Genomic DNA, 27123 nt, shown 5'->3' with positions numbered 1-27123 from the left:
ACCATCATACATACTCTTCACAGCATTCAACAACTTCCCATCTACGCCATATATTCTTAATACTTTCCACAATCCTTGTCTATCCACCCTGTCATATGCTTTCTCCAAATCCATGAAAGCCGCATACAACTTCTTTCCCTTCTTTAGAAACTTTTCCACTAAAGATCTAAGAATGAATATCTGATGTACACAGCCTCTTCCCTTCCTAAAGCCTCCCTGTTCTTCTCCAACTAATTCCTCTGTTCTTTCTCTAACTCTGTCAATAAGTATCCTACCATACACTTTTCCTATTATATTAAGAAGACAAATGCCCCTATGATTACCACACACTTCTTTTTCCCCTATTCCTTGGTACAAGGGAATAATTATACCTGACTTCCAATCCTCTGGGACTCGACCTTCCTCCCAGGGCAATCTGCACATCTTCCACATCCATTCTACTACTATCTCTCCCCCATGCTTCAGCATTTCACCACACACTCCATCAATTCCTGGGGCTTTCCCCAATTTAACTTTCTTCATTGCTTCCACAACTTCTATCCTACTGATTTCTTCCTGTCTCCTCACCTCCCTCCTTCTTCCAGCCATTCCCCAGCCACTTATACTCGCATTTCTTCCATCCTCTATGTTCAACAATTCCTTAAAGTGTTCTCTCCATCTACTCACTTTTTCTCCCTTCTCCACTAGTAATCTACCATTTTTATCTTTCACTCCCCTTCTAACCTTACTTCCACCTTGTCTTATTCTCTTCACCTCTTTCCAGAACATTTTCTTACAGTCCCTCCACTTTACACTCAAATTCCTTCCAAATTCCTCATCCACTCTCTTCTTACTCTCTCTTACTAATCTTTTCACCTCTCTCTTTCTTTCTAAATATAACTCTCTCTTCCGCCTCTTAACTTCTTCCACGCCCCTATTTCTCATGCATTCATTGTATGCTTTCTTCTTTTGTGCCACAGCCTGTCTCACCTCTTCAGTCCACCATGCTGTTCCTTGCACCCCCTTCCATCTTCACTTCACCCCACACACACCATCACATGCTGCACATATTTCTTCTGTGAATATCTTGCACACACCTTCCACATCCCTCATCTGCTCCAATTCATATTTACCCAATCGTTCCTCTACTTCTCTCTTATATTCTGCCTTTTTCTCATCCTCTTGTAACCTTTCCACTCTCCTTCCAACTACTCCTTCCTCTCGCCTTTCCCTTCTTCTGTTTCTCCATCTTACTTGGATCCTAATTCTGGCCACTGCCAAGTAGTGGTCGGAAAACCACTCCCCCAACCTCTATAAGCTCTTGCATCCATTACACACACACACACACACACACACACACACACACACACACACACACACATACACACACATATTTATCTATCTATCTATCTATCTATATATATATATATATATATATATATACATATGTGTGTGTGTATATATATATATATATATATTATCTATCTATCTATCTATAGCCCGACGCCCTAATCCCGCAAAGGGTGGCCGCAGACAGAACGCCTCCAAGTCACTCTGTCACCCACCCTTTGACTCCCCTCCCCCCAACTCACCACCCCCTCCCTCATATACCTCTCAACTCCATCCCTCCACCTCATCCTCGGTCTACCCCTCCCTCTCCCTCCCTCCACCTCACCTACATACACCCTCTTAGTCAGTCTTTCATTCTCCATTCTCTCCACATGTCCAAACCACCTCAGTGTATTTCTCCTAATCTTTTCAACCACATCCACATCTACCCCACAACGTTCCTTCACTTCTTCATTCGTCAACCTGTCCCTCCACGTCACTCCACATGCTCCTCTCAAGTAACTCATTTCCACTGCTCTCATTCTTGACTTGTTCCCCTCTTGCAAGGTCCACGCCTCGCTTCCATACGTCAGGGTAGGGATCACAATACCATCATGCAGTGACTTCTTAACTTCCATACTCACCTCCCTATTTCTCATCACTGCTTTCAGTGTACCAACAACCTTTCTTCCCTGCTGTACCCTTTCACGTACTTCATCCCCCAAAGTTCCATCCTTACTCATCACACTACCCAAGTACTTGAATGCACTCACATTCTCCATATCCTCACCATCCAACCTCACTGCACACTCTGTGACTTCATTCCTCTCAAACACCATAACTTTACTTTTGTTTACATTAACTTTCAGCTTCCTCCTCCTACACACTGTCCCAAATTCATTCACCAAACCTTGCAACTCCCATTCATCTTCACTCAACAATACTGTATCATCAGCAAACAGCAACACCGGAAGCTTCCAAATCTCACCCTCATTCATTAGGGCCACCCCCACATCCACTGCCCTACCTTGCACCTCCTTTACAACCCCATCCAGATATATATATATTAAACAGCCATGGAGACATTACACACCCCTGTTTCAGTCCCACATATATATATATTATATTTTTTTTTTACCCATTTGTTTTTCCTTCCTCCGTTCTGTTATTTATAAAATATATATATATATGTGTGGATGTGATAGGAAGCATTATGAGGAACACACTGAGGTGGTTTGGCCATGTGGAGAGGATGGAGGGTGAAAGACTAACGAAGAGAGTGTATGTGAGGGAGGTGGAGGGGGGAAGAGGGAGGGGGAGGCCGAGGATGAGATGGAGGGATGGGGTGGAGAGGTATATGAGAGAGGGGTGTGTGAGTTGGGAGCAGGGCAGTGAAATGGCAGGGGACAGGGGGACTTGGAGGCGATTTGTTTGTGGCCACCCCAAACGGGATTGAGGCGTCTGGCAATAGATAGATAGATATATATATATATATATATATATATTTCATTGCCAGACGCCATGTCTCCCGAATATATATATATATATATATGTATGTATATATATATATATATATATATATATATATATATATATATATAGATAGATAGATATATATCTATATATATATATAGATATATATAGATATATACAGATATATATATATATATATATATATATATATATATATATATATATATATATATATATATATATATATATATATATATATATATATATATATATATATATATATATATATATATATATATATATATATATATATATATATATATATATATATATATATATATATATATATATATATATATATATATATATATATATATATATATATATATATATATATATATATATATATATATATATATATATATATATATATATATATATATATATATATCTATCTATCTATCTATCTATCTATATATATATATATATATATATATATATATATATATATATATATATATATATATATATATACATATATATATATACACTCAGTCCTTGAGTACCGCGGGAATAGGGACTGGACAAGGACCATAGTACCCAAATCCACGTCACTCAGACAATATGTTTACATGTATAATGGTACAATGTGTTTTGGCAACTTTCCAAAACTCTCACTTTTACACCTTCTTACCACCTAACCCCACGTAAATTACCCCCACTTGCACCCACCATCAGGTAAAACATTGAAAGAGATATAACTGTTGTAATTAAAAACATCAATGGTATTAAGAATAGCATTAACAAAAATAAAAGTTGGGATGGGTACCCTTTTGTTGATACATAGCTCCCCGGTATTTTCCTCCCATCCCCCAACCCCAATGTTGTTGTCAAAGTTTCGCCTTCTCTCATATCATGTGGCTTTCAGGAGAGACCTTAGGCCATATGATTAGACAAAAATTTATGGGTCTGGCAGTTTTAGAGTACGAAATAGAGCGAAAATTTGTGCTAACAATAAAAAATTACTTTAATCCGTGTGTTTTTGTGAGTTAGCGTTCAGTTTCACATTTTTCATTTGATATCGCGTTTCCCAACGTATTTCTGATAAACTAAACATATGGCTAAACTGCTCGATCAGTTCGAAATGTGTTGGGAAGTGCGATACCGAACGAAGAGTATTGTGTTGGGAAGAGCGATACCGAACGAAGAATGTGAAACGGAACGCTAACTCAGGAGAACACATGGATGAAAGGGTACCTTTTTTCTGGTTTGCAAACATTTTCGCTCCATTTTGTTCCCTAAAACAGCCAGACCCGTAAATTTTAGTCCAACTATACAGCCTAACGTCTCTCCCGAAGGCCACATGATACGAGAAGGCGAAACTTTGACAACAACTTTGGGGTTGACGGGCGGGAGTAAAATACCGTGGAGCTACGTATCAACAAAAGGGTACTCAGTGAAGGTGGTGTTGACCCAGTCCAACTTCTGTTTTTGTTAATGCCATTTTTAATACCACTGATGTTTTTAATTACAACAGTTATATCTCTTTCAGTGTTTTACCTGATGGTGCGTATAGGTGGAGGTAAATACGTGGGGTAAGATGGTAAAAAGGGGTAAAAGTGAATTTGCTTTCTCTGACGCTCCACATAACGCCCTATAAGCTTCTGTCAGTTTCAGGACAACATATAAACCTTCACAGCTGCCAGGATTGCATCACTTCCTACACACGATCTTTATCTTCTCCCTGTCCTTCCAAATCGTTGTGATGGTGCTTTCTTTTATGCTATGGTTTTTCTTATTTTCTTTTGCCATTTTGGTATTTGTACGCTTAAAGCAGTGGAAGAACCTTACCATTTCAGTTCATATTCCTTCAGTTTGTTTTCTGTATTTTTCTGACTATTTTCAGGGTGGTAAATTACCTTTTCCTGCTGAAAAATTTCCCCCTTTTTATCATCACGTTCCTTAAGCCATAACATGATTGTCTTGATGTACTCAAAGGTGATTTTCGTCTCCCAACTTCCCAACTGGCTGCTACGTTAGGTTAGGTTAAATTATAAGTTATAGTTAAGCTAGGTTAGGTCAAGTTTAAACACTTAGGTTAGGACAGGCCCTAATTTCACCGTAACCCTGATGTGTCAAACAAGTTGACAGCGAAATACAACTTAAAACGACGGGGGAAACAGATTTAGTATGAAACGTTTATTTACCTCTCAGAAGTAATCCGACAGACGTAAGACTATCAGGAAGAAGAACGAAGAATGTGAAACTGAATGCTCATTTACACGAGCACAAGTATTTTGTGTGTGTGTGTGTTGTGTGTGTGTGTGTGTGTGATTAGCAAACATTTTTGTTCAGTTTCGTCTCCTAAAACTCGAAACCCGTATGACTGTGAGGTAGAGTCTGTGAGACGCGAGAAAGGACTTGATAGCCATATGCTCATTCGGTCCTAAATGTGTTGGGAAGCACGAAACCGAACGAAAAATGTGGAACTGAACACTAACAAGAACACATAGACGAAAGTATTTTTTTCTAATTAGCAAACAGTTTCGTTCCATTTCGTCCCCTAAAACTGCGAAACCCATTATGAGTGTGGGGTGGAACTAGGTGAAGCATGAGAAAGGATTGATAACAGTATGCTCAGTTAGTTGGAAGTGTTGGGAAGCATTAAATCGAACGAAGAATGTGGAACTGAACGCTACAATAACACATGGACGAAGGAGTAACTTTTTCTCTAATTAGCAAACATTTTCGTTCCATTTCGTTCCTTAAAACTGCAAAATCCATGCTAACTAGATGAGGCATGAGAAAGGACTGAAAACCATATGCCCGGTTGGTCCAAAATGTGTTGGGAAGCATGAAATCAAACGAAGAATGTGGAACTGAACTGTAACTTACGAGAACGCAAGGATTTTTTTTTTTTTTTTTTTTTTCTGATTAGCATACATTGTCGTTCCATTTTGTCCCCTGAAATTGCCGAAACCCAAAAATTTCGTCAAACTGTTCGGCCTTGAGTTTGCCTAGAAATCATATTTCCATGCTGTATGCGTATTCATAAAAACCACCAGGAACCCTCAGCCAGGAACAACGCTTGCCCATTCGTTTCAAAACTAACCATAGGTTTTTCACGAAAATATGCCCACTGTGCTTCCCAGGTAAAATTTCAGCAACCTAACCTACCTTAACCTATCCCATCTCACTAGGGCTGTATGGCTGAGGTGGCTGGCTGTGGTACTGAGATAAATACCTATACAAAATGGAAATATGCGCCCAGGAAATGTACCTAGAGGTTAGAGGGTGAAGTCATAGCGTGCGGCTTTCAAATTTTGTCCCCAGGCCAGCTGACTTCCCGCGTGAGCTCGAGTTTTTCTGCGTGTTGACATGACTTGTCTCATTATGCTGACCGTGTTAGAACAAAAACGTGTTACTCAACCATGTGTTACTTAAGGATTGAGTATATATATATATATATATATACAGTAGAACCTCTTTGGTTCGGATCCCTTTGATCCGGACTTCTGTTAATTCGGACAAAATTTAAAAATAATAAGCTCCAAAAATATGTTGAAAGTAATTCTAAAGTCATTTTCAGTATTGGCGCGGAAAGCGATTGTCATTCGTTTAGTCTCGGATCACGCTAGGTCGCTACATGGGCACCTGTTTAAACACACGCTAGCATTCATTCCATCAACTAGTTCACCAACCATTTATATTTTTATGCTGTATTTCAAAAGTTAATCCTCCTTACCATGCCCCTTAATGCAAGTGTAGCTTCTGCAATGAATAAAGGTGTTAAAAGGAGGAGTTTGCTTACACAAAATGGGTCAGAATATTCTGCAGTGTTTAATGATTACTGTAGGTAATTTTTTGTATAAATATGCTTTACTTGTACATCAAACATTAGCTTCTTGCCCATATGGGCATTATCAATCTGCCACAGATGACAATGTATATTTTGCCTACATAAGTTTTTATTCCAAATATTACAGTTAATTAATTAATTTATTTTTTTGCCTGCACGGGCCTTAGTCACTTACTAAAATTTAAAATGTAGGCTAGTTTGTTGTCATGGCCTTACCTTTAAATTATGCAATACAAAACTATCGTACATGATTAGTTTGGTTATTTTAGTATCCTTTCATCTTTTGCAGTTACGTAGGGTTGACATATGCCACATATGTTAATAATTAACAAACATACCATATGTAGACAGTTTTTGGTATGAACTGGAGATTACCCTGATGGTCCGAACAATCTGCTAATTCGGACAACCCTTCCCCCCATATAGTCCGAATGAGAGAGGTTCTACTGTATATGTATATATATATATATATATATATATATATATATATATGTATATACAGTAAAAGTCCAATTCTTTGGCATCCAATTCCCCAGCAAATCTGACATTTCGGCAGTTTTGAGAAATAGTCCCATTTACGAAAATCTCTGATCGTTCGGCAGATTTTCCGATTTTTTTCGTCAGTCTTGAAATTCTCCATGAGGACCCTCTACTGCTGGGGACTTCTTCCAGCAGTAGCAGAGTCCAATCAACCCCTTCTATTGTACATATGTAATTAAGGAACCTACTATAAGTTTAGGTAAGTGCATGTGAACTTGTAGGCCTACTGTACCATTACATTTATATACAGTATGTTCACTAATTTCTTTATTTTTCATATTCATGTATAGTACTTTATTCATTACAGTATTGTACAGTATCAAACAGTATACAGTACTCTCTCCAAGTGCATTTGTAATGATATGAGTGGTGATGATAGTGTTCACCAAAACATTTAAGGTATTGAGTGGGTAGGTTTTTTGATAATTCGGCAATTTTGATTTTTCGGCACTAGCCTGGTCCCATAGATGCCGAAAAATAGGACTTCTACTGTATATATATATATATATATATATATATATATATGTGTATGTATGTAGGGGGTAGGGGGGCTTCAAGAATACTCCCCCAGTATCCCTGCTTGTCGTACGAGGCGACTAAAATGGTTGGTGGTGGGTTAGTGCCCCACCCCGTAAAAAAGAACTAACTAAAAAAGCAAATAAAGCGCCTCGGACCCGGACGGACCATACGTTGACCACTAAGGAACGGACAAAGGACATTCTGAGGGTGGGTACATGGAATGTGAGAGGAGTGAATGATGAAGTGAAAGAGAGAGAGATTGTCCAGGTGCTTGAGGATGCAAAAGTGGATATATGTGGATTGACTGAAACTAAATGGAAAGGTGAAAAGATGAGAGAATGGGAATACGGTGTAGGTATATGTGCGGGAGTCTGTGAGAATGAGAGGGCAAGAGAGGGAGTATGTCTGATGATAAGCAAGAAGTGGAAGGAGAATATAAGAGAGTATGGAACAGTGGGTGCAAGGATTGTATGGGTGAGGATGAAAGTAGGTATACAAGCATGGGCGATTGTATGTGTGTATGCTCCAACAGAGGATCGAGTGGCAAGCATGAAAGATGAGTTGTGGGCGAGAGTAGAAGCATGTATGGACAAGTTTGAGAGGAGCGAGAGAGTGCTGTTGATTGGAGACATGAATGGCAAAGTTGGGAATGTACGAGTGGATGGAGTGGTTGGTCAGTGGGGTGTGCCAGCTGAAGTAGATGGGAAAGGTAGTGCTTTGGTGGACATCTGTGCTGGTAAGGGGTTGGCAATAGCCAACACCTACTTTCGTCATAAGATGATCCACCGGTATACATGGAGAGTAATGAGGAGGATGGATGGTGAACTTGTTGAACGAAAGGCAATGATAGACTACGTGTGTGTGGATGAGCGAATGAGAAGACAAGTGTTGGATGCAAGGGTGTGGAGAGGGTGGGGGAATGGAGTCTCGGACCATCACTTAGTGATGGCCAAGGTAGAGCTGCAAAGAAAGTGGTTGAGGAGACGAAGGGGAAGACAGGAGGAAGCAGCTCCTGTGAGAAGAGTGGAGAAATTGCAAGATAGTGAGAAAATGACAGAGTATAAGAGCATAGTAGAAGAAAGATTGGGAAGGTATGAGCTAGAGGAGATGGAAGGGGTTGAAGACATATGTAAGATATTCACGGAAGAGATAAGCGCAGCGTGTGAGGCGGTTTGTGGAGTGAGGAGGAGATGCAAGGGTGTGCAAGGGACAGCATGGTGGAATGAGGAGGTGAAACGAGCTGTGGAACAAAAGAAGAAGGCATATGGTGAATGGTTGGCGAGTAGAGGTAGGGGAGAAGATGAGAGAGAGAAGAGAGAGGTATATGTGAGCAGGAGAAGGGAGGTTAAGAGACTGGTGAAGGAGAGTAAGAAGAAAGTGGATGAAGAGTTTGGGGGGAATCTGAGTGTGAAATGGAGGGAGAGTAAGAAATTGTTTTGGAAGGAGGTAAAGAAAGTAAGGCAGTGTGAAAGGGGAAATAGTAGGGGAGTGAAAGATAGGAATAATAGATTGTTGGTGGAGAAGAGAGAGAAATTGAGGGGATGGAAGGAGTACTTTGAGGATTTGTTGAATGTAGAGAGTGAGAGCAGTGTGAGTATAAGTGGTTGGGGAATGGCTGGGAGAAGAAGAGATGAGAGGAGGGAGGAAGAGATCAGTAGGTCGGAAGTAGTGGAAGCGATGAAGAAGATTAAGCTGGGAAAGGCCCCAGGAATTGATGGAGTGTGTGGTGAAATGCTTAGGTATGGGGGTGAGATTGTTGTGGAGTGGATATGGAAGTTGTGTAGATTGGCTTGGGAAGAGGGAAGGGTTCCAGAGGACTGGAAATCAGGTATAATTGTTCCTCTGTACAAAGGAAAAGGGGAGAGAGAAGTATGTGGTAACCATAGGGGTATTTGCCTTCTTAGTGTGACTGGTAAAATATATGGTAGAATACTCATTGATAGGGTTAGGCATATGACAGAGGAGCTAGTTGGAGAAGAACAAGGGGGATTTAGGAAGGGAAAAGGGTGTGTAGATCAGTTATTTGTTATAAGATGTTTAGTGGAGAAGTGTCTAGAGAAGGGAAGGAAAGTGTATGCTGCCTTCATGGACTTGGAGAAAGCTTATGACAGAATAGATAGGCAAGGTATGTGGAAGGTATTAAGAATATATGGAGTGGAGGGGAAATTGTTGAGTGCTGTGAAGAGTATGTACGAGGGAGCTAGGGCTACGGTGCGAGTGGATGGTGAGCTGAGTGGGTTCTTTGATCTCAATGTGAGACTGAAACAGGGGTGTGTGATTTCTCCATGGCTGTTTAATATATATATGGATGGGGTTGTAAAGGGGGTGCAAGGTAGGGCAGTGGATGTGGGGTGGCCCTAATGAATGAGGGTGAGATTTGGAAGCTTCCGGTGTTGCTGTTTGCTGATGATACAGTATTGTTGAGTGAAGATGAATGGGAGTTGCAAGGTTTGGTGAATGAATTTGGGACAGTGTGTAGGAGGAGGAAGCTGAAAGTTAATGTAAACAAAAGTAAAGTTATGGTGTTTGAGAGGAATGAAGTCACAGAGTGTGCAGTGAGGTTGGATGGTGAGGATATGGAGAATGTGAGTGCATTCAAGTACTTGGGTAGTGTGATGAGTAAGGATGGAACTTTGGGGGATGAAGTACGTGAAAGGGTACAGCAGGGAAGAAAGGTTGTTGGTACACTGAAAGCAGTGATGAGAAATAGGGAGGTGAGTATGGAAGTTAAGAAGTCACTGCATGATGGTATTGTGATCCCTACCCTGACGTATGGAAGCGAGGCGTGGACCTTGCAAGAGGGGAACAAGTCAAGAGTGAGAGCAGTGGAAATGAGTTACTTGAGAGGAGCATGTGGAGTGACGTGGAGGGACAGGTTGACGAATGAAGAAGTGAAGGAACGTTGTGGGGTTGATGTGGATGTGGTTGAAAAGATTAGGAGAAATACACTGAGGTGGTTTGGACATGTGGAGAGAATGGAGAATGAAAGACTGTCTAAGAGGGTGTATGTAGGTGAGGCGGAGGGAGGGAGAGGGAGGGGTAGACCGAGGATGAGGTGGAGGGATGGAGTTGAGAGGTATATGAGGGAGGGGGGGGTGAGTTGGGGGGAGAGGAGTCAAATGGTGGGTGACAGAGTGACTTGGAGGCGTTTTGTCTGCGGCCACCCTTTGCGGGATTAGGACGTCGGGCTATAGATAGATATACTGTATATAGATATATATATATATGTATATATAAATGTATATATATCTATCTATCTATCTATCTATCTATCTATATCTATCTATCTCTATCTATCTATCTATCTATCTATCTATCTATATATATATACAGTAAATCACCCATGGGGATGAGGGTGGGTTCACATAATGTGGGAAGTTTGAGGGGAAGAGCAGGGGAAGTCGTTGAGGCATTCAGTAGGAGGTGGGTGGATGTGGCGTGTTTGCAGGAAGTCCGGTACGGGGGTGGATCAGCCAAAAAGATTGTTGGGAAGGACTGTTGCTATAAGTTGTTTTGGCAGGGGGGGATAGACGGATATGGAGGTGTTGGTGTGATGGTTGCGGAGAAATGGGTGGAATATGTCATGAATGTTTTGAGAGTAAGCGATAGGATATTGGTAGTGAAAATTCTGTTGGGAAGAAAGATAGCTGCGATTATATCGGCATATGCTCCACAGGCAGGATTGGATGAATCAGAGAAAGATAGATTTTGGGATGACTTAATACGTATAGTGGGTGGTATGCGGGATGATGAGATAGTGATTTTGGGAGGGGACTTAAATGGTCATGTAGGTGAAGCAGCACAAGGTTATGAAGGAGTGCATGGGGAATGTGCGTATGGTCTAAGGAATGCAGAAGGGGAAAGCATACTCGAGTTTGGGGAGGCAACAGACATGATTGTATGCAACACATATTTTAGGAAAAGAGACAGTAGGTTAATTTCGTATGAGTCTGGGGGAATTAGCAGTCAGATAGATTATTTTCTGGTTAGGAGGGCCGATAGGAGGTTAGTGAGGGATGTTAAAGTTATAGGAAGTGAGGAGTGTGTGCAGCAGCACAAACTATTGATTTGTGATATGATGCTTAAAGAACAAGTGATGAAAAAGAGGACTTATGTACCTAGGAGGAAAATATGGAAGCTGAAAAACCAAGTAGTAAGGGATGCCTTCTATAGCGAGTTGAGGAGAGTGGTGGCTGATCAGGGAGCTGTAGACAGAGGCGTTAATGAACAGTACAGAGCCCTCAAGAACAATTTCTTGAGAGTTACTGATGTAACATGCAGATGGACAAGAGGACCACCAAGACATAAAGTAACTTGGTGGTGGGATGAGGGTGTAGAAGCTGCAATTAAGGAGAAAAGAAGGGTTTTCCAGGAATGGAAGAATGGTGGTAACAAAGAGGAATATTTGGCTGCCAAGCGTAGAGTTAGAAGAGAGGTATACAGGGCAAAGTCTGAGTCACAGAGACAATTACTTGATGACCTAAATCATGGGGAAAGGAAAAATATATTTAGGGTGGCAGGTCAGGTGAAGAGGGATAATCGGGATATCATAGGTGAGCAGTGTGTGAAGAATGATGAAGGAAGGGTAGTGGTGAACAGTGAGGATATTAAAGATGCATGGAGAGAGCTTTATAACCGGTTGTTGAATGAGGAGTTTGACCGGGACAGGGAAGGTTTGGAGCCAGCAGATCCAGTGTCTGGCCCTTGGCCTCTGATTGATACTGCTACTGTGAGTGAGGCAATAGGCAGGATGAGGGTGGGGAAGGCAGCAAGTGTGTCTGGGTTGACTGCCGAAATGTTGAAGGCCTCAGGTGATATAGGGGTGAGTTTAGTCACTGACCTGATAAATAGGATTATTTATGAGTATGTTGTCCCAGATGATTGGCTGAAGAGTGTAATTGTAAATGTGTATAAAGGGAAGGGTGATGCCCTGGAAATAGGAAATTATAAAGGTATAAAGCTTTTAGATTAGTAAATAAAGGTAATGGAGAGAGTTTTAGAAGGTATAATTAGAGAAAGAGTGAATATTGATGAGATGCAGTTTGGGTTTATGCCGGGTAGGGGGACCACTGATGCCATATTCATTGTTCGACAGCTTCAGGAAAAATATATTGGTAGGAGAAGGGATCTTTATTTTGTTTTTGTTGATTTGGAAAAGGCCTTTGACAGAGTCCCTAGAGAGGTGGTGAAGTGGGCAATGAGAAAGCATGGCTTGGAGGAGTGGCTGGTTAGGGTGGTTATGGCCATGTATGTGGGTGCTCACACCCAGGTGAGAGTGAATGGAGATTTGAGTGATGAGTTTTCCATGAATGTTGGTGTGCATCAGGGGTCAGTCTTGAGTCCCATGTTGTTTATCATGGTACTTGAAGCCCTTTCACATGACTTTAGAAATGGACTCCCGTGGGAGTTGTTGTATGCTGATGATTTGGTGTTGATTGCAGAGAATGAAAGGGAGGGGGAGGAAAGGTTTAGGAAGTGGAGAGATGGTATGAGGCAAAAGGGTTTAAGGGTAAATGCAGATAAAACAAAAGTGATGATATCTAGGGTTGGTGGCGGTACTGTCAAAGACGAGGGAGAGTGGCCATGTGCAGTTTGCCACAAGGGCATGGGAAGTACTGTAATTCCATATTGTGCGGTGTGTGATATATGGGTGCATAAGAGATGTAGTGGTATCAGAGGTAGACTGCGAGATAATGCTGATTTTATGTGTACGGCGTGCTGGGGTTAGCAGGTGGAGATTGTCAGACGTGAAAGGATTGAACTTGCTGGTGAATCTCTTGAGTGTGTGGAAGAGTTTTGTTATTTGGGAGACATGTTGTGTGCTGGAGGTGGGGCTGGATCTAGCTCTGTGGCTAGGGTGAGAAGTGGTTGGAAGAAGTTCAGGGAGCTCTTGCCTCTCCTGACATTGAGAGGGCTCTCCCTACGTGCTAAGGGGTCTTTGTATGCAGCATGTGTTAGGAGTGTAATGCTGTATGGCAGTGAGACCTGGGCAGTGAAGGAGGAAGATATTCGCCGGTTCAGACGTACAGAAATGACAATGATTAGGTGGATGTGCAGTGCGTCCCTGCGTTCAAGGCCTGGAGGGGCTGGGTTTACAATGGAAGAGTTGAGAGGTAGGATGGGACTGGAGTGTATTGGTGTTGTGATGAGGAGAGGTAGATTGAGTAGATTGAGGTGGTTTGTACATGTGGAGAGGATGGGGGATGATAATTGGGTGAGGAAGGTGAGAAGTGTCAATATTGGGGGTGGGGTTATGAGGGGTAGACCGAGAAAGACATGGGACGAGGTCATTAAGTGTGACCTTAGGGTTAAGGGACTGAACAGGGAGGCTGCAATGGATCGTGCAGCGTGGAGAGCCGCCATTAGGTGACCAAGGCCGACACATGCAAGCATGTTGGAGCCTTTAAAAACGAAACGATATATATATATATATATATATATGTAAAAGGATAGCTTACGGTAGAAACATGCAAGAGTAATTCTGTATATTTATTATGAAAATTCAAGACCTTTCCAGCCTTGTAGAGAAGGTAGATAATGCTAATTGTTTTTGTGGTACCTGAGGCCGTACCACTGAAACTGAATCAAATCACTCACAGCTGTTCTGCATGGGTCCTCATCCTGTTCCTCACTATCACTCTCATTACTACTGGAGGTTTTTTTTGGCTCTCTTTTTATTATTATTATTTTTTTTTCTTAGAAAGAATGGTTTGTGGGCTCTTAGCCTTTGGTTCTTTCTTTCTTGCATTAGAAGAAAAAATAAAGATAATCCACCGTCTCCATCCTCAGTACACTCATGCATGTGAAAAATCCTTTTGGTAATGACTCATTCTGAATCATTACTGATCGAATTTTTCATTACCAAATTGCCCCGCATTTGGTAATGAAATACCTATATACGAAATGGTAATCCTGGTGATGATTGTGCCAGTGATTAGCGAATGCTCCTAACCCCTAATACGCGGCCAATGGATTCCCCCCCCCCCCCCCGGGGTGGCGGCGTTGTATCGCGGTCTGAGTACCTGTAGGAAAATATTAGCCAAAAATCAGAGATTAACCCTAGAACATTATACTTGGTATGGCAGAGAGTACTTACATTCAGCTTTCTCCAAAGATAGCTGTTGAGCCTTCGTGGACTACCCAAGGACTTGTGGAGACTTGCAAAGTTGGGTAACAAAATCTTCACTTTCACACCTCCAGCAACCCGGTTTCCCCTCTACCACAGCCTCATTCTGTCACAGTAAACTTTATACTACAACGTACCGGTAGTTTGGAATCCGTATTTGTACAATAAGCACTGAAAATAAGGCTAAAATCAACGAAGCGTACGGCCGACATGCAGCGCGGTGGCGGTCTTCCGGTCACTCAACAAACATTTCCATTTTCACAGCTAAAAACACGTATACTACATTATTTTCAATCATATTACTTCCCAAAAGATCACCGCAGCGCACTTTTTATTCTGCCTTACATCCATCACTTTATACTCGTTCCTGTCGGCCGCTCACACTGACTCAAAAGAGCTAGAACTCGCCATAATGTCACTTTGAAAGCCTGCGGTAAACTGACGCTAAACAGGGGCAAACCGTGCAAAAAAAAGCAAGTGTGACAACTGGGGAAACAAGCGTTTCCTATTAGCAGAAACTGCTTGTGAGAGGAGAGCGCAGATTTACAGTTCTGAGCAGTCAGAGCGCTGCCATGTATCACAGCCAGGCTGGCCGGGCTGTGATGGTGGGGGGGGAGGGGGGAAAAAACGCGAAACTTGGCAACAACAGAGGTCAGTAGTACAAAGTTAAAGTATGCTAATTGTAGCTAAAGGGTGGTGGTATTGATAGACAATACCAGCTGGAACATCCTTGCCCACGTTTATTCAAAATTAACTCGAATCGCAAACGCGACAATACACCGTTATGTCCTTTTCGGCGAGTGTCGCAAACGCGACGCCCCGCGTTTTGGGGGTTAAAGCACAATATTGTGTGACCAGTTTTATGGAATGTATATCTTAGTTTGCACTAGGTTAGATGCTGCCTGTTGGTGCTCCACAAAACCCTCAAAGTCCAGGTTAGACACTAGAGACATTACGTCATCATCCTGCTGCTGTGGCCATCACTCACACACACCAGCCGCACCACACCACACATACTCACCAGCCCCACTATTACCCATTGCATGATACAATTAATGCTCGCGAATTGCGGGAGAATAGCATATTTGCCTCAATTTTTCATGCCTGTTGCACATTGCAAGTAGCAAATGTGCATTCTAAATAATTAATTATTGTCAGACTCCCGTCGCACATTAGGCACACTGCGAAGGTGCATCTTAGGCAAGATGACTGTATATACATACATACATATATATAGGTATACCCCGATATATGATACCCCTAGATGCGATGCCCTGGCTTTGCGATGGGGATAGAAATAACACCATACCATGCCCAACAATGGCCAAACCCCAGTTCGACGATAGCTTTAGATTTTTTTAAACCAGTTTTGATGATATTTTATATATAAATTTTGTGTTTGGTTCATTTATAGACTTATATTAATGTGTTTTAGTTAGAGGTGGGGTGAACATTGCCATTTTGGGGTACAGTTTACTAAGTTTGATTTTTTCCAGACTTATATATGACAATTTTTGGATTTTATTTTTGGATTTAGGTGAGATGAACTGCTTTTAGGCTTAGTTTAGCCTGTTTTAAAGCTGTTTGGTAGTTTAGGTGAGCTAGAAACTTGTTTTAGGACTCATTTGGGTGGGTTTAGGACTTGGTTGAGGGGGAAACCCAAGACTCAAAAACACATCCCTATGTTATACATGTTAAATCTTCCCCGATATACGATACCCCACCTAGCGATGGGTTTTTACTTAACTATTTGCATTGTTAAACCGAATATACCTGTATATACATATACAATATATACTTTTTTTTTTTTTTGACTCTCTGCATAGGCTTCACAGCCTGCTCCCAAGGCCCAGTAGTCCTCCTTCATATTATACACCTCTGCTTATTCATATATACAGTATAATCATAATGATACTCATCGAGTGCTGGCATTACCACAAAAGCCAAAAACTCTGGCAACCCGTATTAGGGCACAGTAGTCATAGCACTAGATCATGGAGCACTGAGGGGCCACAAGGGAAGTCACAGCACTACAGCAACAAGTGAGTATTAAGGAGGGGAGGGGATGGCTGGTTTGGTACATTGGGTGGGCAGATAGATATAGAGTGATATGTTTATTCATCATCCAATCCTACATTGCCCCATGAGGAGCGTAGCAGCCTGGGGCTAGGTAAGTTGGTCGACTGATTGATTTTTTGGTTGTGTTTCAGGAGTACATAAAACGGCAAGATCAGGAGAAGGAATTAGGTGAGGAGGAGCTATGGGCACATAAGTTGATCAAGATGAAAATGAAGAGTCTTTTTCGCCAACTTGATGCTCTCGCCAACTTCCATTACACACCAAAATTGGTAATGAACCCTCCCTCAGTCTACAATGATCAGTGCATGTTGTTTTTTGTTTTTATTTCCCAGTCTTATTGTTTTTTTAATACTGTATTACATTCAAGAACTGCATCAAAGATACCTGTGCAGGAGTGGGTGAGAATTAGAGGGGAACAGAAGGAGTGTGTATTATTATGTGCAAGAGATGGAAGGAGAATAAAAGAGTGTATGGATCAATTGGCTCAAGAATTGTATTGGTAAGATTGAAAGTTGGACTACAGATGTGGGGGGTTTTGTGTGTGTGTTTGTATGCGCCAACGCAAGCTCGTGCAAGCAGAGTGAAAGAAGAGTTCTGGACAAATGTGGAAGCATGCATGGAAAAGTTTGAAAGGAATGAGAGAGTGTTTTTGATTGGAGATATGAATTGAAAATGAGGGAATGTGAAGGTAGGTGGAGTGAGTGGGGTGTGGCTGCAGAAGTGGATGAGAATGGCAGTGCAGAAGTGGATGAGAATGGCAGTGCTCTAGTAGACATTTGTGCCAGGAGGGGGCTGGTGACAGCCAGTACCCTCTTCAGACACAAGATGATCCACAGGTATACGTGGCGATTGATGAGAAAGGTGGGTGGTAAACTGAATAATGGAAGGCAATGATTGATTATGTATGTGTGAATGATAGATTGAGAAGGTGTGTAATCGATGCAAGAGCATACCTGTATAGAGGTTGGGGGAGTGGACTTTCTGACCACCATTTGGTGGTGGTGAAAGTCAAGGTTGAAATGAAGTGGAGGAACAGAAGAAGGGGAAGACAGGAGGAAGTACGGCAGTTCTTTCAAGGAGGGTGGAAAGGTTACAAGAGGATGGAAAAAAGACAATATAAAAGAGAAGTGGAGGAGTGATTGGGTAAATATGATTTGGTGCTGATGGGGGACTTGGAAGGTGTGTGCAAGATATTCACAGAAAAAATCTGTGCAGCATGGGAGGTGGTGTGTGGGGTGAAGAGAAGACGAAAGTGGGTACTAGGAACAGCATGGTAGATTGAAGAGGTGAGAGAGGCTGTGGCACAAAAGAAGGAAGTAAATAGTGAGTGAATGAGAAATAGATATGTGGAAGAAGTTGAGAGACAGAAGAGAGAGTTATATATAGAAAGAGAGAGAGAGAGGTGAAAAGATTAGTAAGAGAGAGAAGAGAGTGGATGAGGAATTTGGAAGGAATTTGAGTGTAAGGTGGAGGGAATGTAAAAAAATGTTTTGGAAAGCGGTAAAGAGAGTTAGGCAGGGTGTTAAAGAAGTTAGTCGGGGAGTGAATTATAAAAATGGTAGGTTACCAGGGGAGAAGGGAGAAAAGTGAGCAGAAGGAGAGAATACTTTAACCCATGGATTGCGAGCCACAGCTCAGGCTGGGTAGCGTTGCGTTCCGAGCCACAGCTCAGGCTGGGTAGCGTTGCGTTCCGAGCCACAGCTCAGGCTGGGTAGCATAATGTTGCGAGCCACAGCTCAGGCCGTGCTGGCCGTGCATCATCGTTAACTACTCCACCCCTGTGCAAACTTACGCATGGCACTACGCAAAGACAGAGTGAGAGAGAATTTTTTTTTCTTTTCACCAGATGATGCCCTGGATGTTTATCTTGAAGTTTATAATAAACAAAAACAAAACATTTTTTTTCATTTGTTTTTCTCATTTTTTCACCACTCCCCTAAGTAAACTTATACATGGCCTTACGCAAAGATGGAGAGAGTTTATTATTTTTTTTTTCACCAGGTGAGTCCCTGGATGTTTATCTTGAAGTTTATAATAAGCAAAAACTAACAAAAAAAATTTTTCTTCATTTTTTGCACACCAAGGGGTGGGATAAAATAAGGTAATGCTCACTCTATGGGTTAAGGAATTGTTGAACATAGAGAATGAAAGTAATGCGAGTACAGTTTAAGTGGCTGGGGAATGCCTGGGAACAGGAGGGAGGTGAGAAGAGAGGAAGAAATCAGTAGGATGGAAATTATGGCAGCAATGAAGAAAAATCAAAATGGGGAAAGCCCCAGGAATTGATGGAGTGTTTAGTGAAATGCAGAAGCATGGGGGAGAGATAGTAGTTGAATGGATGAGGAAAATGTACTGATTGACCTGGGAGGAAGGTAAAGTCCCGGAGGATTGGAAGTCAGGTATAATTATTCCCTTGTACAAAGGAAAAGGGGAAAAAGAAGTGTTTGGTAATCATAGGGGCATTTGTCTTCTTAGTGTAATAGCAAAAGTATGTGGTAGGATACTTATTACAGAGGAATTAGATGGAGAAGAACAGGGAGGCTTTAGGAAGGGAAGAGTTTGTGTAGATCAGATATTCATTCTTAGGTCTTTAGGGGAAAAGTTTCTAGAGAAGGGAAAGAAGTTGTATGCAGCCTTCATGGATGTGGAGAAAGCGTATGACAGGATGGATAAATAAGGATTGTGGAAAGTATTAAGAATACAGTATATGGAGTAAATGGGACGTTGTTGAATGCTGTGAAGAGTATGTATGACGATGGTAAGGCTGCACTAAGTGTGGACAGTGAACTGAGTGAAATTTCCTAATGGATGGTGGATTGAAAAAGGGTTGTGTCATGTCTCCATGGTTGTTCAATCTTTATTTGGATGGAGTTATAAAAGAGGTACAAGGTAGGGCAGTGGATGTTGGAGCAGCTCTAATGAGAGAGGGCAGTGTGTGGAAACTCTCTGTACTGTTGTCTGCAGATGATACTGTGTTGCTGAGTGAAGACAGAGGAGAGCTGCAAGGCTTGGTGAATGAGTTTGGGGGAGTGTGTAAGAAACGGACTCTGAAGGTGAACGTAGGGAAGAGTAAAGTTATGGTCTTCGAGAGAAGTGAAGTCAGTCAGTGTACAGTGAGGTTGGATGGTGAGGAAATGGAAAATGTGAGTATATTTAAGTACTTCAGTAGTGTGATGAGTAAGGATGAAAATTTAGAGGGTGATGTGCTTGAAAGGGTACAACAAGGAAGAAAGGTTGCTGGTTCTTTGAAAGCAATGATAAGAAACAAGGAAGTGAGCATGGATGTGAAGAAGTTGCTGCATGACAGTATTGTGATACCAGCTTTAATGTATGGAAGTGAAGCTTGGACGTTGTTGGAAGGACAGAAGTCAAGAGTAGGAACAGTGGAAATGAGTTATTTGAGAGGAGCCTGTGGAGTCACATGGAGGGACACACTGACAAATGAGGAGGTGAAGGAGCTTTGTGGTGTGGATGTGGACGTGATAGGAAGCATTAGGAGAAACACACTGAGGGGGTTTGGCCATGTGGAGAGGATGGAGAGCGAGAAACTAACGAGGAGAGTGTATGTGAGCGAGGTGGAAGAGGGGAGAGGGAGGGGGAGGCCAAGGATGAGATGGAGGGATGGAGTGGAGAGGTATGTGAGAGAGGGGGTTGTGAGCTGGGAGCAAGGCAGTGAAATGGAGGGGTGGGTGGGGGCAGGGCGACATGGAGGCGATTTGTTTGTGGCCACCACTTACAGGATTAAGGTGTCTGGTAATAGATAGATAGATTTGTTTAATTTTTTATGTATTTTTTTTATTTACTGGAGTTTTCATAAGTTTTTTGACTGGTTGGTGTTGCCTCCAGTGATTGGATTTGCCCCATTCTGTGGTAGTGTTCATTAATTTTTACAAATGAGAGCTTTTGATTATTTTATCTATCTATCTATCTATAGCCTGACGCCCTAATCCCGCAAAGGGTGGCCGCAGACAAAACGCCTCCAAGTCACTCTGTCACCCACCATTTGACTCCCCTCCCCCCAACTCACCCCCCCTCCCTCATATACCTCTCAACTCCATCCCTCCACCTCATCCTCGGTCTACCCCTCCCTCTCCCTCCCTCCACCTCACCTACATACACCCTCTTAGTCAGTCTTTCATTCTCCATTCTCTCCACATGTCCAAACCACTTTCAGTGTATTTCTCCTAATCTTTTCAATCACATCCACATCTACCCCACAACGTTCCTTCACTTCTTCATTCGTCAACCTGTCCCTCCACGTCACTCCACATGCTCCTCTCAAGTAACTCATTTCCACTGCTCTCACTCTTGACTTGTTCCCCTCTTGCAAGGTCCACGCCTCGCTTCCATACGTCAGGGTAGGGATCACAATACCATCATGCAGTGACTTCTTAACTTCCATACTCACCTCCCTATTTCTCATCACTGCTTTCAGTGTACCAACAACCTTTCTTCCCTGCTGTACCCTTTCACGTACTTCATCCCCCAAAGTTCCATCCTTACTCATCACACTACCCAAGTACTTGAATGCACTCACATTCTCCATATCCTCACCATCCAACCTCACTGCACACTCTGTGACTTCATTCCTCTCAAACACCATAACTTTACTTTTGTTTACATTAACTTTCAGCTTCCTCCTCCTACACACTGTCCCAAATTCATTCACCAAACCTTTGCAACTCCCATTCATCTTCACTCAACAATACTGTATCATCAGCAAACAGCAACACCGGAAGCTTCCAAATCTCACCCTCATTCATTAGGGCCACCCCCACATCCACTGCCCTACCTTGCACCTCCTTTACAACCCCATCCATATATATATATTAAACAGCCATGGAGACATCACACACCCCTGTTTCAGTCCCACATTGAGATCAAAGAACTCACTCAGCTCACCATCCACTCGCACCGTAGCCCTAGCTCCCTCGTACATACTCTTCACAGCACTCAACAATTTCCCCTCCACTCCATATATTCTTAATACCTTCCACATACCTTGCCTATCTATTCTGTCATAAGCTTTCTCCAAGTCCATGAAGGCAGCATACACTATCCTTCCCTTCTCTAGATACTTCTCTACTAAACATCTTAGAACAAATATCTGATCTACACACCCTTTTCCCTTCCTAAATCCCCCTTGTTCTTCTCCAACTAGCTCCATCTGGCATAGTTTGGTCTTCCATGCTTAAAGGTGCTTAACTGCAGTCACAAGCCCCCCCCCAGAGTGGATAATGTGGGCCTGGTTGACTGTGACATGTGGAGAGATGAGGGAGTTGGTAGGGGAATGGGGGTCATATAACCTTGAAAATTAATAGGCATGGCATTAGGCCTGTTATGTGTCATAAGCTGCACAGACAGAGGTGGCCTGTGTACTACGTTATGTCATCCACAAACTGTGACGTGTGAAAAAGTAGCTCAAAACAACATACTAACCCTATCACGTTCAAGTGCATGATTTTTTAATGTACAGATTTAATAGATACTGGCTTGGGACATAGATTGATTTAAAGAGAATTGAATTACAGCCATTTTCAGTGTGCTCAGGTTTTAGTTATGGAGGGATTGGCATCATAAATGGGGCTGTGGTGGCAAGGTGGCGCATATCTGAATGGATTTGGGATGGGAGAGAACTTAGACTTCCAATACTCAGTAGGCTGGGCCTTTGTCATGGCCTATTCTGTATTTTATGGGAAAATTTTGCATGACCAGAGATGGTCCAGTTACCAGTATAAAGTGCCCATAAACTGTGAAGTGAGGATAGAGTGTGGTACAGAACCTTAAAAATCAGTTAGCTTGGCCTTGACCTTATTTTGCCAGTTACTTAGATATAGCATTCACAAGGTTTAGCCTTGACCATATGCCTGTTGTGTGGGTCAGATAAACAGTAACTCAGTTATTGTTTATAGGCAGTGATACATAGATCCTGTATATGTCATCATGCTACTAAAATCATGATTAATTTCCTCAGTGTCTAAATGTGGCATACCATAGTTTGCTGAAACTGTTCATTTAAAAGGAGCCAGGCTAATTTTCTTTGCATAACAGATACTTTTGTACATATTTATCGTAATCTGATCAGAACTAAAACAGCCTAAACTTTTATTTTTATTTTTTTATTTCTTAAATCATCTTCAATTACTCCTCAGTCCAATTATATATATGTTACCATGTGTTACTGTGGTCCATTTTCGGATGCTGTATTGATCTGAAGTTGTGTAGAAGATAGCTTACTTATAATTTTATCATCATTCATATACCAGCCAAACACTTCAGAATATAACGAATGGTTTTTAAAGTGAAAAATATGTCAAACACAACTATTACTGATAATGCTTTAATGCCCTTCGTGATATACAGCCAGATGGAGATGTTAAGATCAAGAGTAACCTGCCTGCCATCACTGTGGAGGAGGCCACCCCAGACACAGCCACCAGTGCCTCACTTCTTGCACCCCAGGAGATCCTTGGTACGTCAGTCTCACTGTACTACACTAACCCTTTATTTTCCGTTTGTTTAAACTCTGTCTTTTTAACACCACACAGCCCTTCTTTTATATTATTCTCTATCCAAACTCTGTCCACTTTAACACCACATTGCCTATTTTTTATGTTTTACTCTTAGTGTATCTGAAATGTGTCCACTTTTTTTTTTTTACTGTATTCCCTGTCCTTCTAAGCCCCGTTTACTAGAACACTGTACTGTATTGCCCTTCGTTGCTTTATTTTCTGTGTGTCTAAACTCTGTCCACATGAATATAAAATTGTAATTATTATTATTATTTCTTTTTTGTCCACTTTGACACTACATTGCCTTTTTTAACATTTTTAATTTATTATCTGTGCTCATTCCACCTTAATTTAGCCTGCCATCTCCCCATCTCGAATGCCGAGCTGTAATAGAGATTACAGTTGCCCCCCACTAGTTGCGATATCACTCATGCCAGTTGTAGGTTTTCATGAGTTAATAAGCTATTTCAAATTACACTATCTTTGTATGTATTTTTTAAAGATTTAACAGCTTATATCATTAAATCATCTGAAAACACCTAAAAAAGAGGATTCTGACATCTGGTAATGGTCTGGTGTCTGGAGCACTACAAAGGGCTTTTAAGCTGTCGCAGTTAAATTACAGCTGTTGGGGCCTTTTTAGAGCTTTAGTTGAAGAAATGCATTTGCTGGTGTTTGTGTAATACTTTTAGATATAGTAGAATGCCTGTACATATACAGTAAACCCTCGATATAATGAACTGATTGGGGGAGGGGTGGGTTGCTATATCCGAAAGTTTGCTATAAACGAGGGGTTGGTATTTCCAAGGGATTACTGAACTCAGTTCGTTATATAGGGGGAGTTGTTCGGCCCTATGTGCTCAGACATAACCTAAACTAACTCTGTGAAGCTTTACATGGAGAAGTCAATGGTTTATGAAGTTGTATATGTAAATACAGTACTGTATGAAGTTGCACATATGAATACAACACCTGTAATAAGAATACAGTATATTACAGTACTGTTGCAGTACACTTACAGTGCCAGGAAGGGATGCTGTTGAAGTATACTTACTGTGCCAGGTTGGAATGCTGATGTCAGAGTGGGCTGATTCCCAAACTTCCCCCTCATTTAGCGACCTTTGTTCACAAAATCCGGGGGAAGTTAGGTTACGATTTGGCCGTTCGTTATATCCGAAATTCACAATACCGGGGTTCATTATATCGAGAGTTTATATATACTGTGTATATATATATATATATATATATACACACACACACACACACACACACACACACACACACACTCAGGCAGACAGATACACAGTAAAACTCCTGTAATCCGAATCGCAGAGGACCGAGGGTCTTTCGGACTAGTGTTTTTTAGGACTATAGTGAAGGACCTTTGAAAATACTAGAAATATGTACATGATCTTTAAATAAACACTTAAAATGATATGGGTTATTATTTTGTTCACCGGAAATGCATAGAAGTGTAGATGAACAGTTGCAGGCAGGTACAATCGCTCAAAAACGTATCCTCGCACTGCATGAACACAGGACTTCACAATGTGTTGGGCGATTTAAGCAGTGTTGGCATTGTTAGCGAGCCTGGCTCTCTCAAATATCATGATAGATTCGGTATCTCATATCTAGATCCGAAGTTTGAGTCGAGGATTTCAGATATCCGATACAGAGTCTATATTGTTCTGTTCTACTCATACAGGCTACGCATAGGTAGTACATGAATAATTCCATTTCATACATCTGAGATAATTCTCTTATTGTATATCACAAGGGCATAATGTTTCCATACGACACTTTAACTCGTACACCGCTGCACCATATGTAAACCAGGGCTACAGATCTCACGCTCAATATTTTCCATATTTCTTCATTCGTTGTGTCAGATTGACTCACGTCACCTTTGGGAGGATACTTTTTTGAGCGACTGTACATCCAAGTCCAAGAGCAAGTCTATCTATCTCTATCTATTGCCAGACGCCTCAATCCCGTTTGGGGTGGCCACAAACAAATCGCCTCCAAGTCGCCGTGTCCCCCGCCATTTCACTGCCCTGCTTCCAACTCACACCCCCCTCTCTCATATACCTCTCCACCCCATCCCTCCATCTCATCCTCGGTCTCCCCCTCCCTCTTCCACCCTCCACCTCACTCACATACACTCTCTTCGTCAATCTTTCACCCTCCATCCTCTCCACATGGCCAAACCACCTCAGTGTGTTCCTCACAACGCTTCCTATCACATCCACATCCACACCACAACGCTCCTTTATATCCTCATTCGTCAGCCTGTCTCTCCACGTGACTCCACAGGCTCCTCTTAAATAACTCATTTCCACTGCTCTCACTCTTGACTTGTGTCCTTCCAACAATGTCCAAGCTTCACTTCCGTACGTTAGAGTTGGTATCACAATACTGTCATGTAGTAACTTTTTTACTTCCATGCTCACTTCCCTGTTTCTTATCACTGCTTTTAAGGAACCAGCAACCTTTCTTCCCTGCTGTACCCTTTCAAGCACTTCACCCTCCAAACCTCCATCCTTACTCATCACACTACCCAAATACTTAAACGTACTCACATTTTCCAATTCCTCACCATCCAACCTCGCTGTACATTCACTGACTTCACCTCTCTCAAAGACCATCACTTTACTCTTCCCTACATTCACCTTTAGGTTCCGTTTCTTACACACTCTCTCAAACTCATCCACCAAGCCTTGCAGCTCCCTTCGTCTTCACTCAACAACACAGTATCATCTGCAAACAACAGTACAGGGAGTTTCCAAACACTATCCTCTCTCACCAGGGCCACTCCAACATCCACTACCCTACCTTGTACCTCTTTTATTACCCCATCCATGTACAGATTGAACAACCATGGAGACATGACACATCCCTGTTTCAAACCAACTTTCACAGAGAAAAATTCACTTAGTTCACCATCCACACGCACTGCAGCCTTCGCACCATCGTACATACTCTTCACAGCATTCAACAACTTCCCATCTACTCCATATATTCTTAACACTTTCCACAATCCTTGTCTATCCACCCTGTCATATGCTTTCTCCAAATCCATGAAAGCCACATACAACTTCTTTCCCTTCTCTAGAAACTTTTCCACTAAAGATCTAAGAATGAATATCTGATCTACACAACCTCTTCCCTTCCTAAAGCCTCCCTGTTCTTCTCCAACTAATTTCTCTGTTCTTTCTCTAACTCTGTCTATAAGTAACCTACCATACACTTTTCCTATTATACTAAGAAGAGCAAGTCTAAACCAGATAAATCCCTATATAAATCTGAGAAAAATTGGAAAAATTTGCCTTGAAAAATTCAGAGTATTGAAATATTCGGATTATTAATGACCAGATTGGATGACTTTACTGTGTGTGTGTGTGTGTGTGTGTGTGTGTGTGTATGTATGTGTGTGTGTGTGTATATATATATATCGTTTCGTTTCGTTTCGTTTTTAAAGGCTCCAACATGCTTGCATGTGTCGGCCTTAGTCACCTAATGGCGGCTCTCCACGCTGCACGATCCATTGCAGCCTCCCTGTTCAGTCCCTTAACCCTAAGGTCACACTTAATGACCTCGTCCCATGTCTTTCTCGGTCTACCCCTCACAACCCCACCCCCAATATTAACACTTCTCACCTTCCTCACCCAATTATCATCCCCCATCCTCTCCACATGTCCAAACCACCT

The 27123-nt window shown here is 41.8% G+C and overlaps 1 protein-coding gene across 1 annotated transcript in view; it reads left to right on the top strand.

Moving 5' to 3' along the window:
* LOC145404918 (U3 small nucleolar ribonucleoprotein MPP10-like) overlaps positions 1-27123 on the top strand; it is a 422647-nt gene that overhangs the window by 311208 nt on the left and 84316 nt on the right. Inside the window, exons 7-8 of the mRNA XM_080276425.1 lie at positions 17036-17173; positions 23268-23376. Coding sequence (XP_080132551.1) covers positions 17036-17173; positions 23268-23376 — 247 coding nt within the window. The remainder of the gene's footprint in view (positions 1-17035; positions 17174-23267; positions 23377-27123) is intronic.

The sequence above is a fragment of the Coenobita brevimanus genome, chromosome 65 (genome assembly GCF_032717465.1).
Source record: "Coenobita brevimanus isolate Jiangsu-jjx chromosome 65, ASM3271746v2, whole genome shotgun sequence".
Taxonomy (NCBI): domain Eukaryota; kingdom Metazoa; phylum Arthropoda; class Malacostraca; order Decapoda; family Coenobitidae; genus Coenobita; species Coenobita brevimanus.
This window is presented reverse-complemented; position numbering and strand designations above follow the sequence as displayed.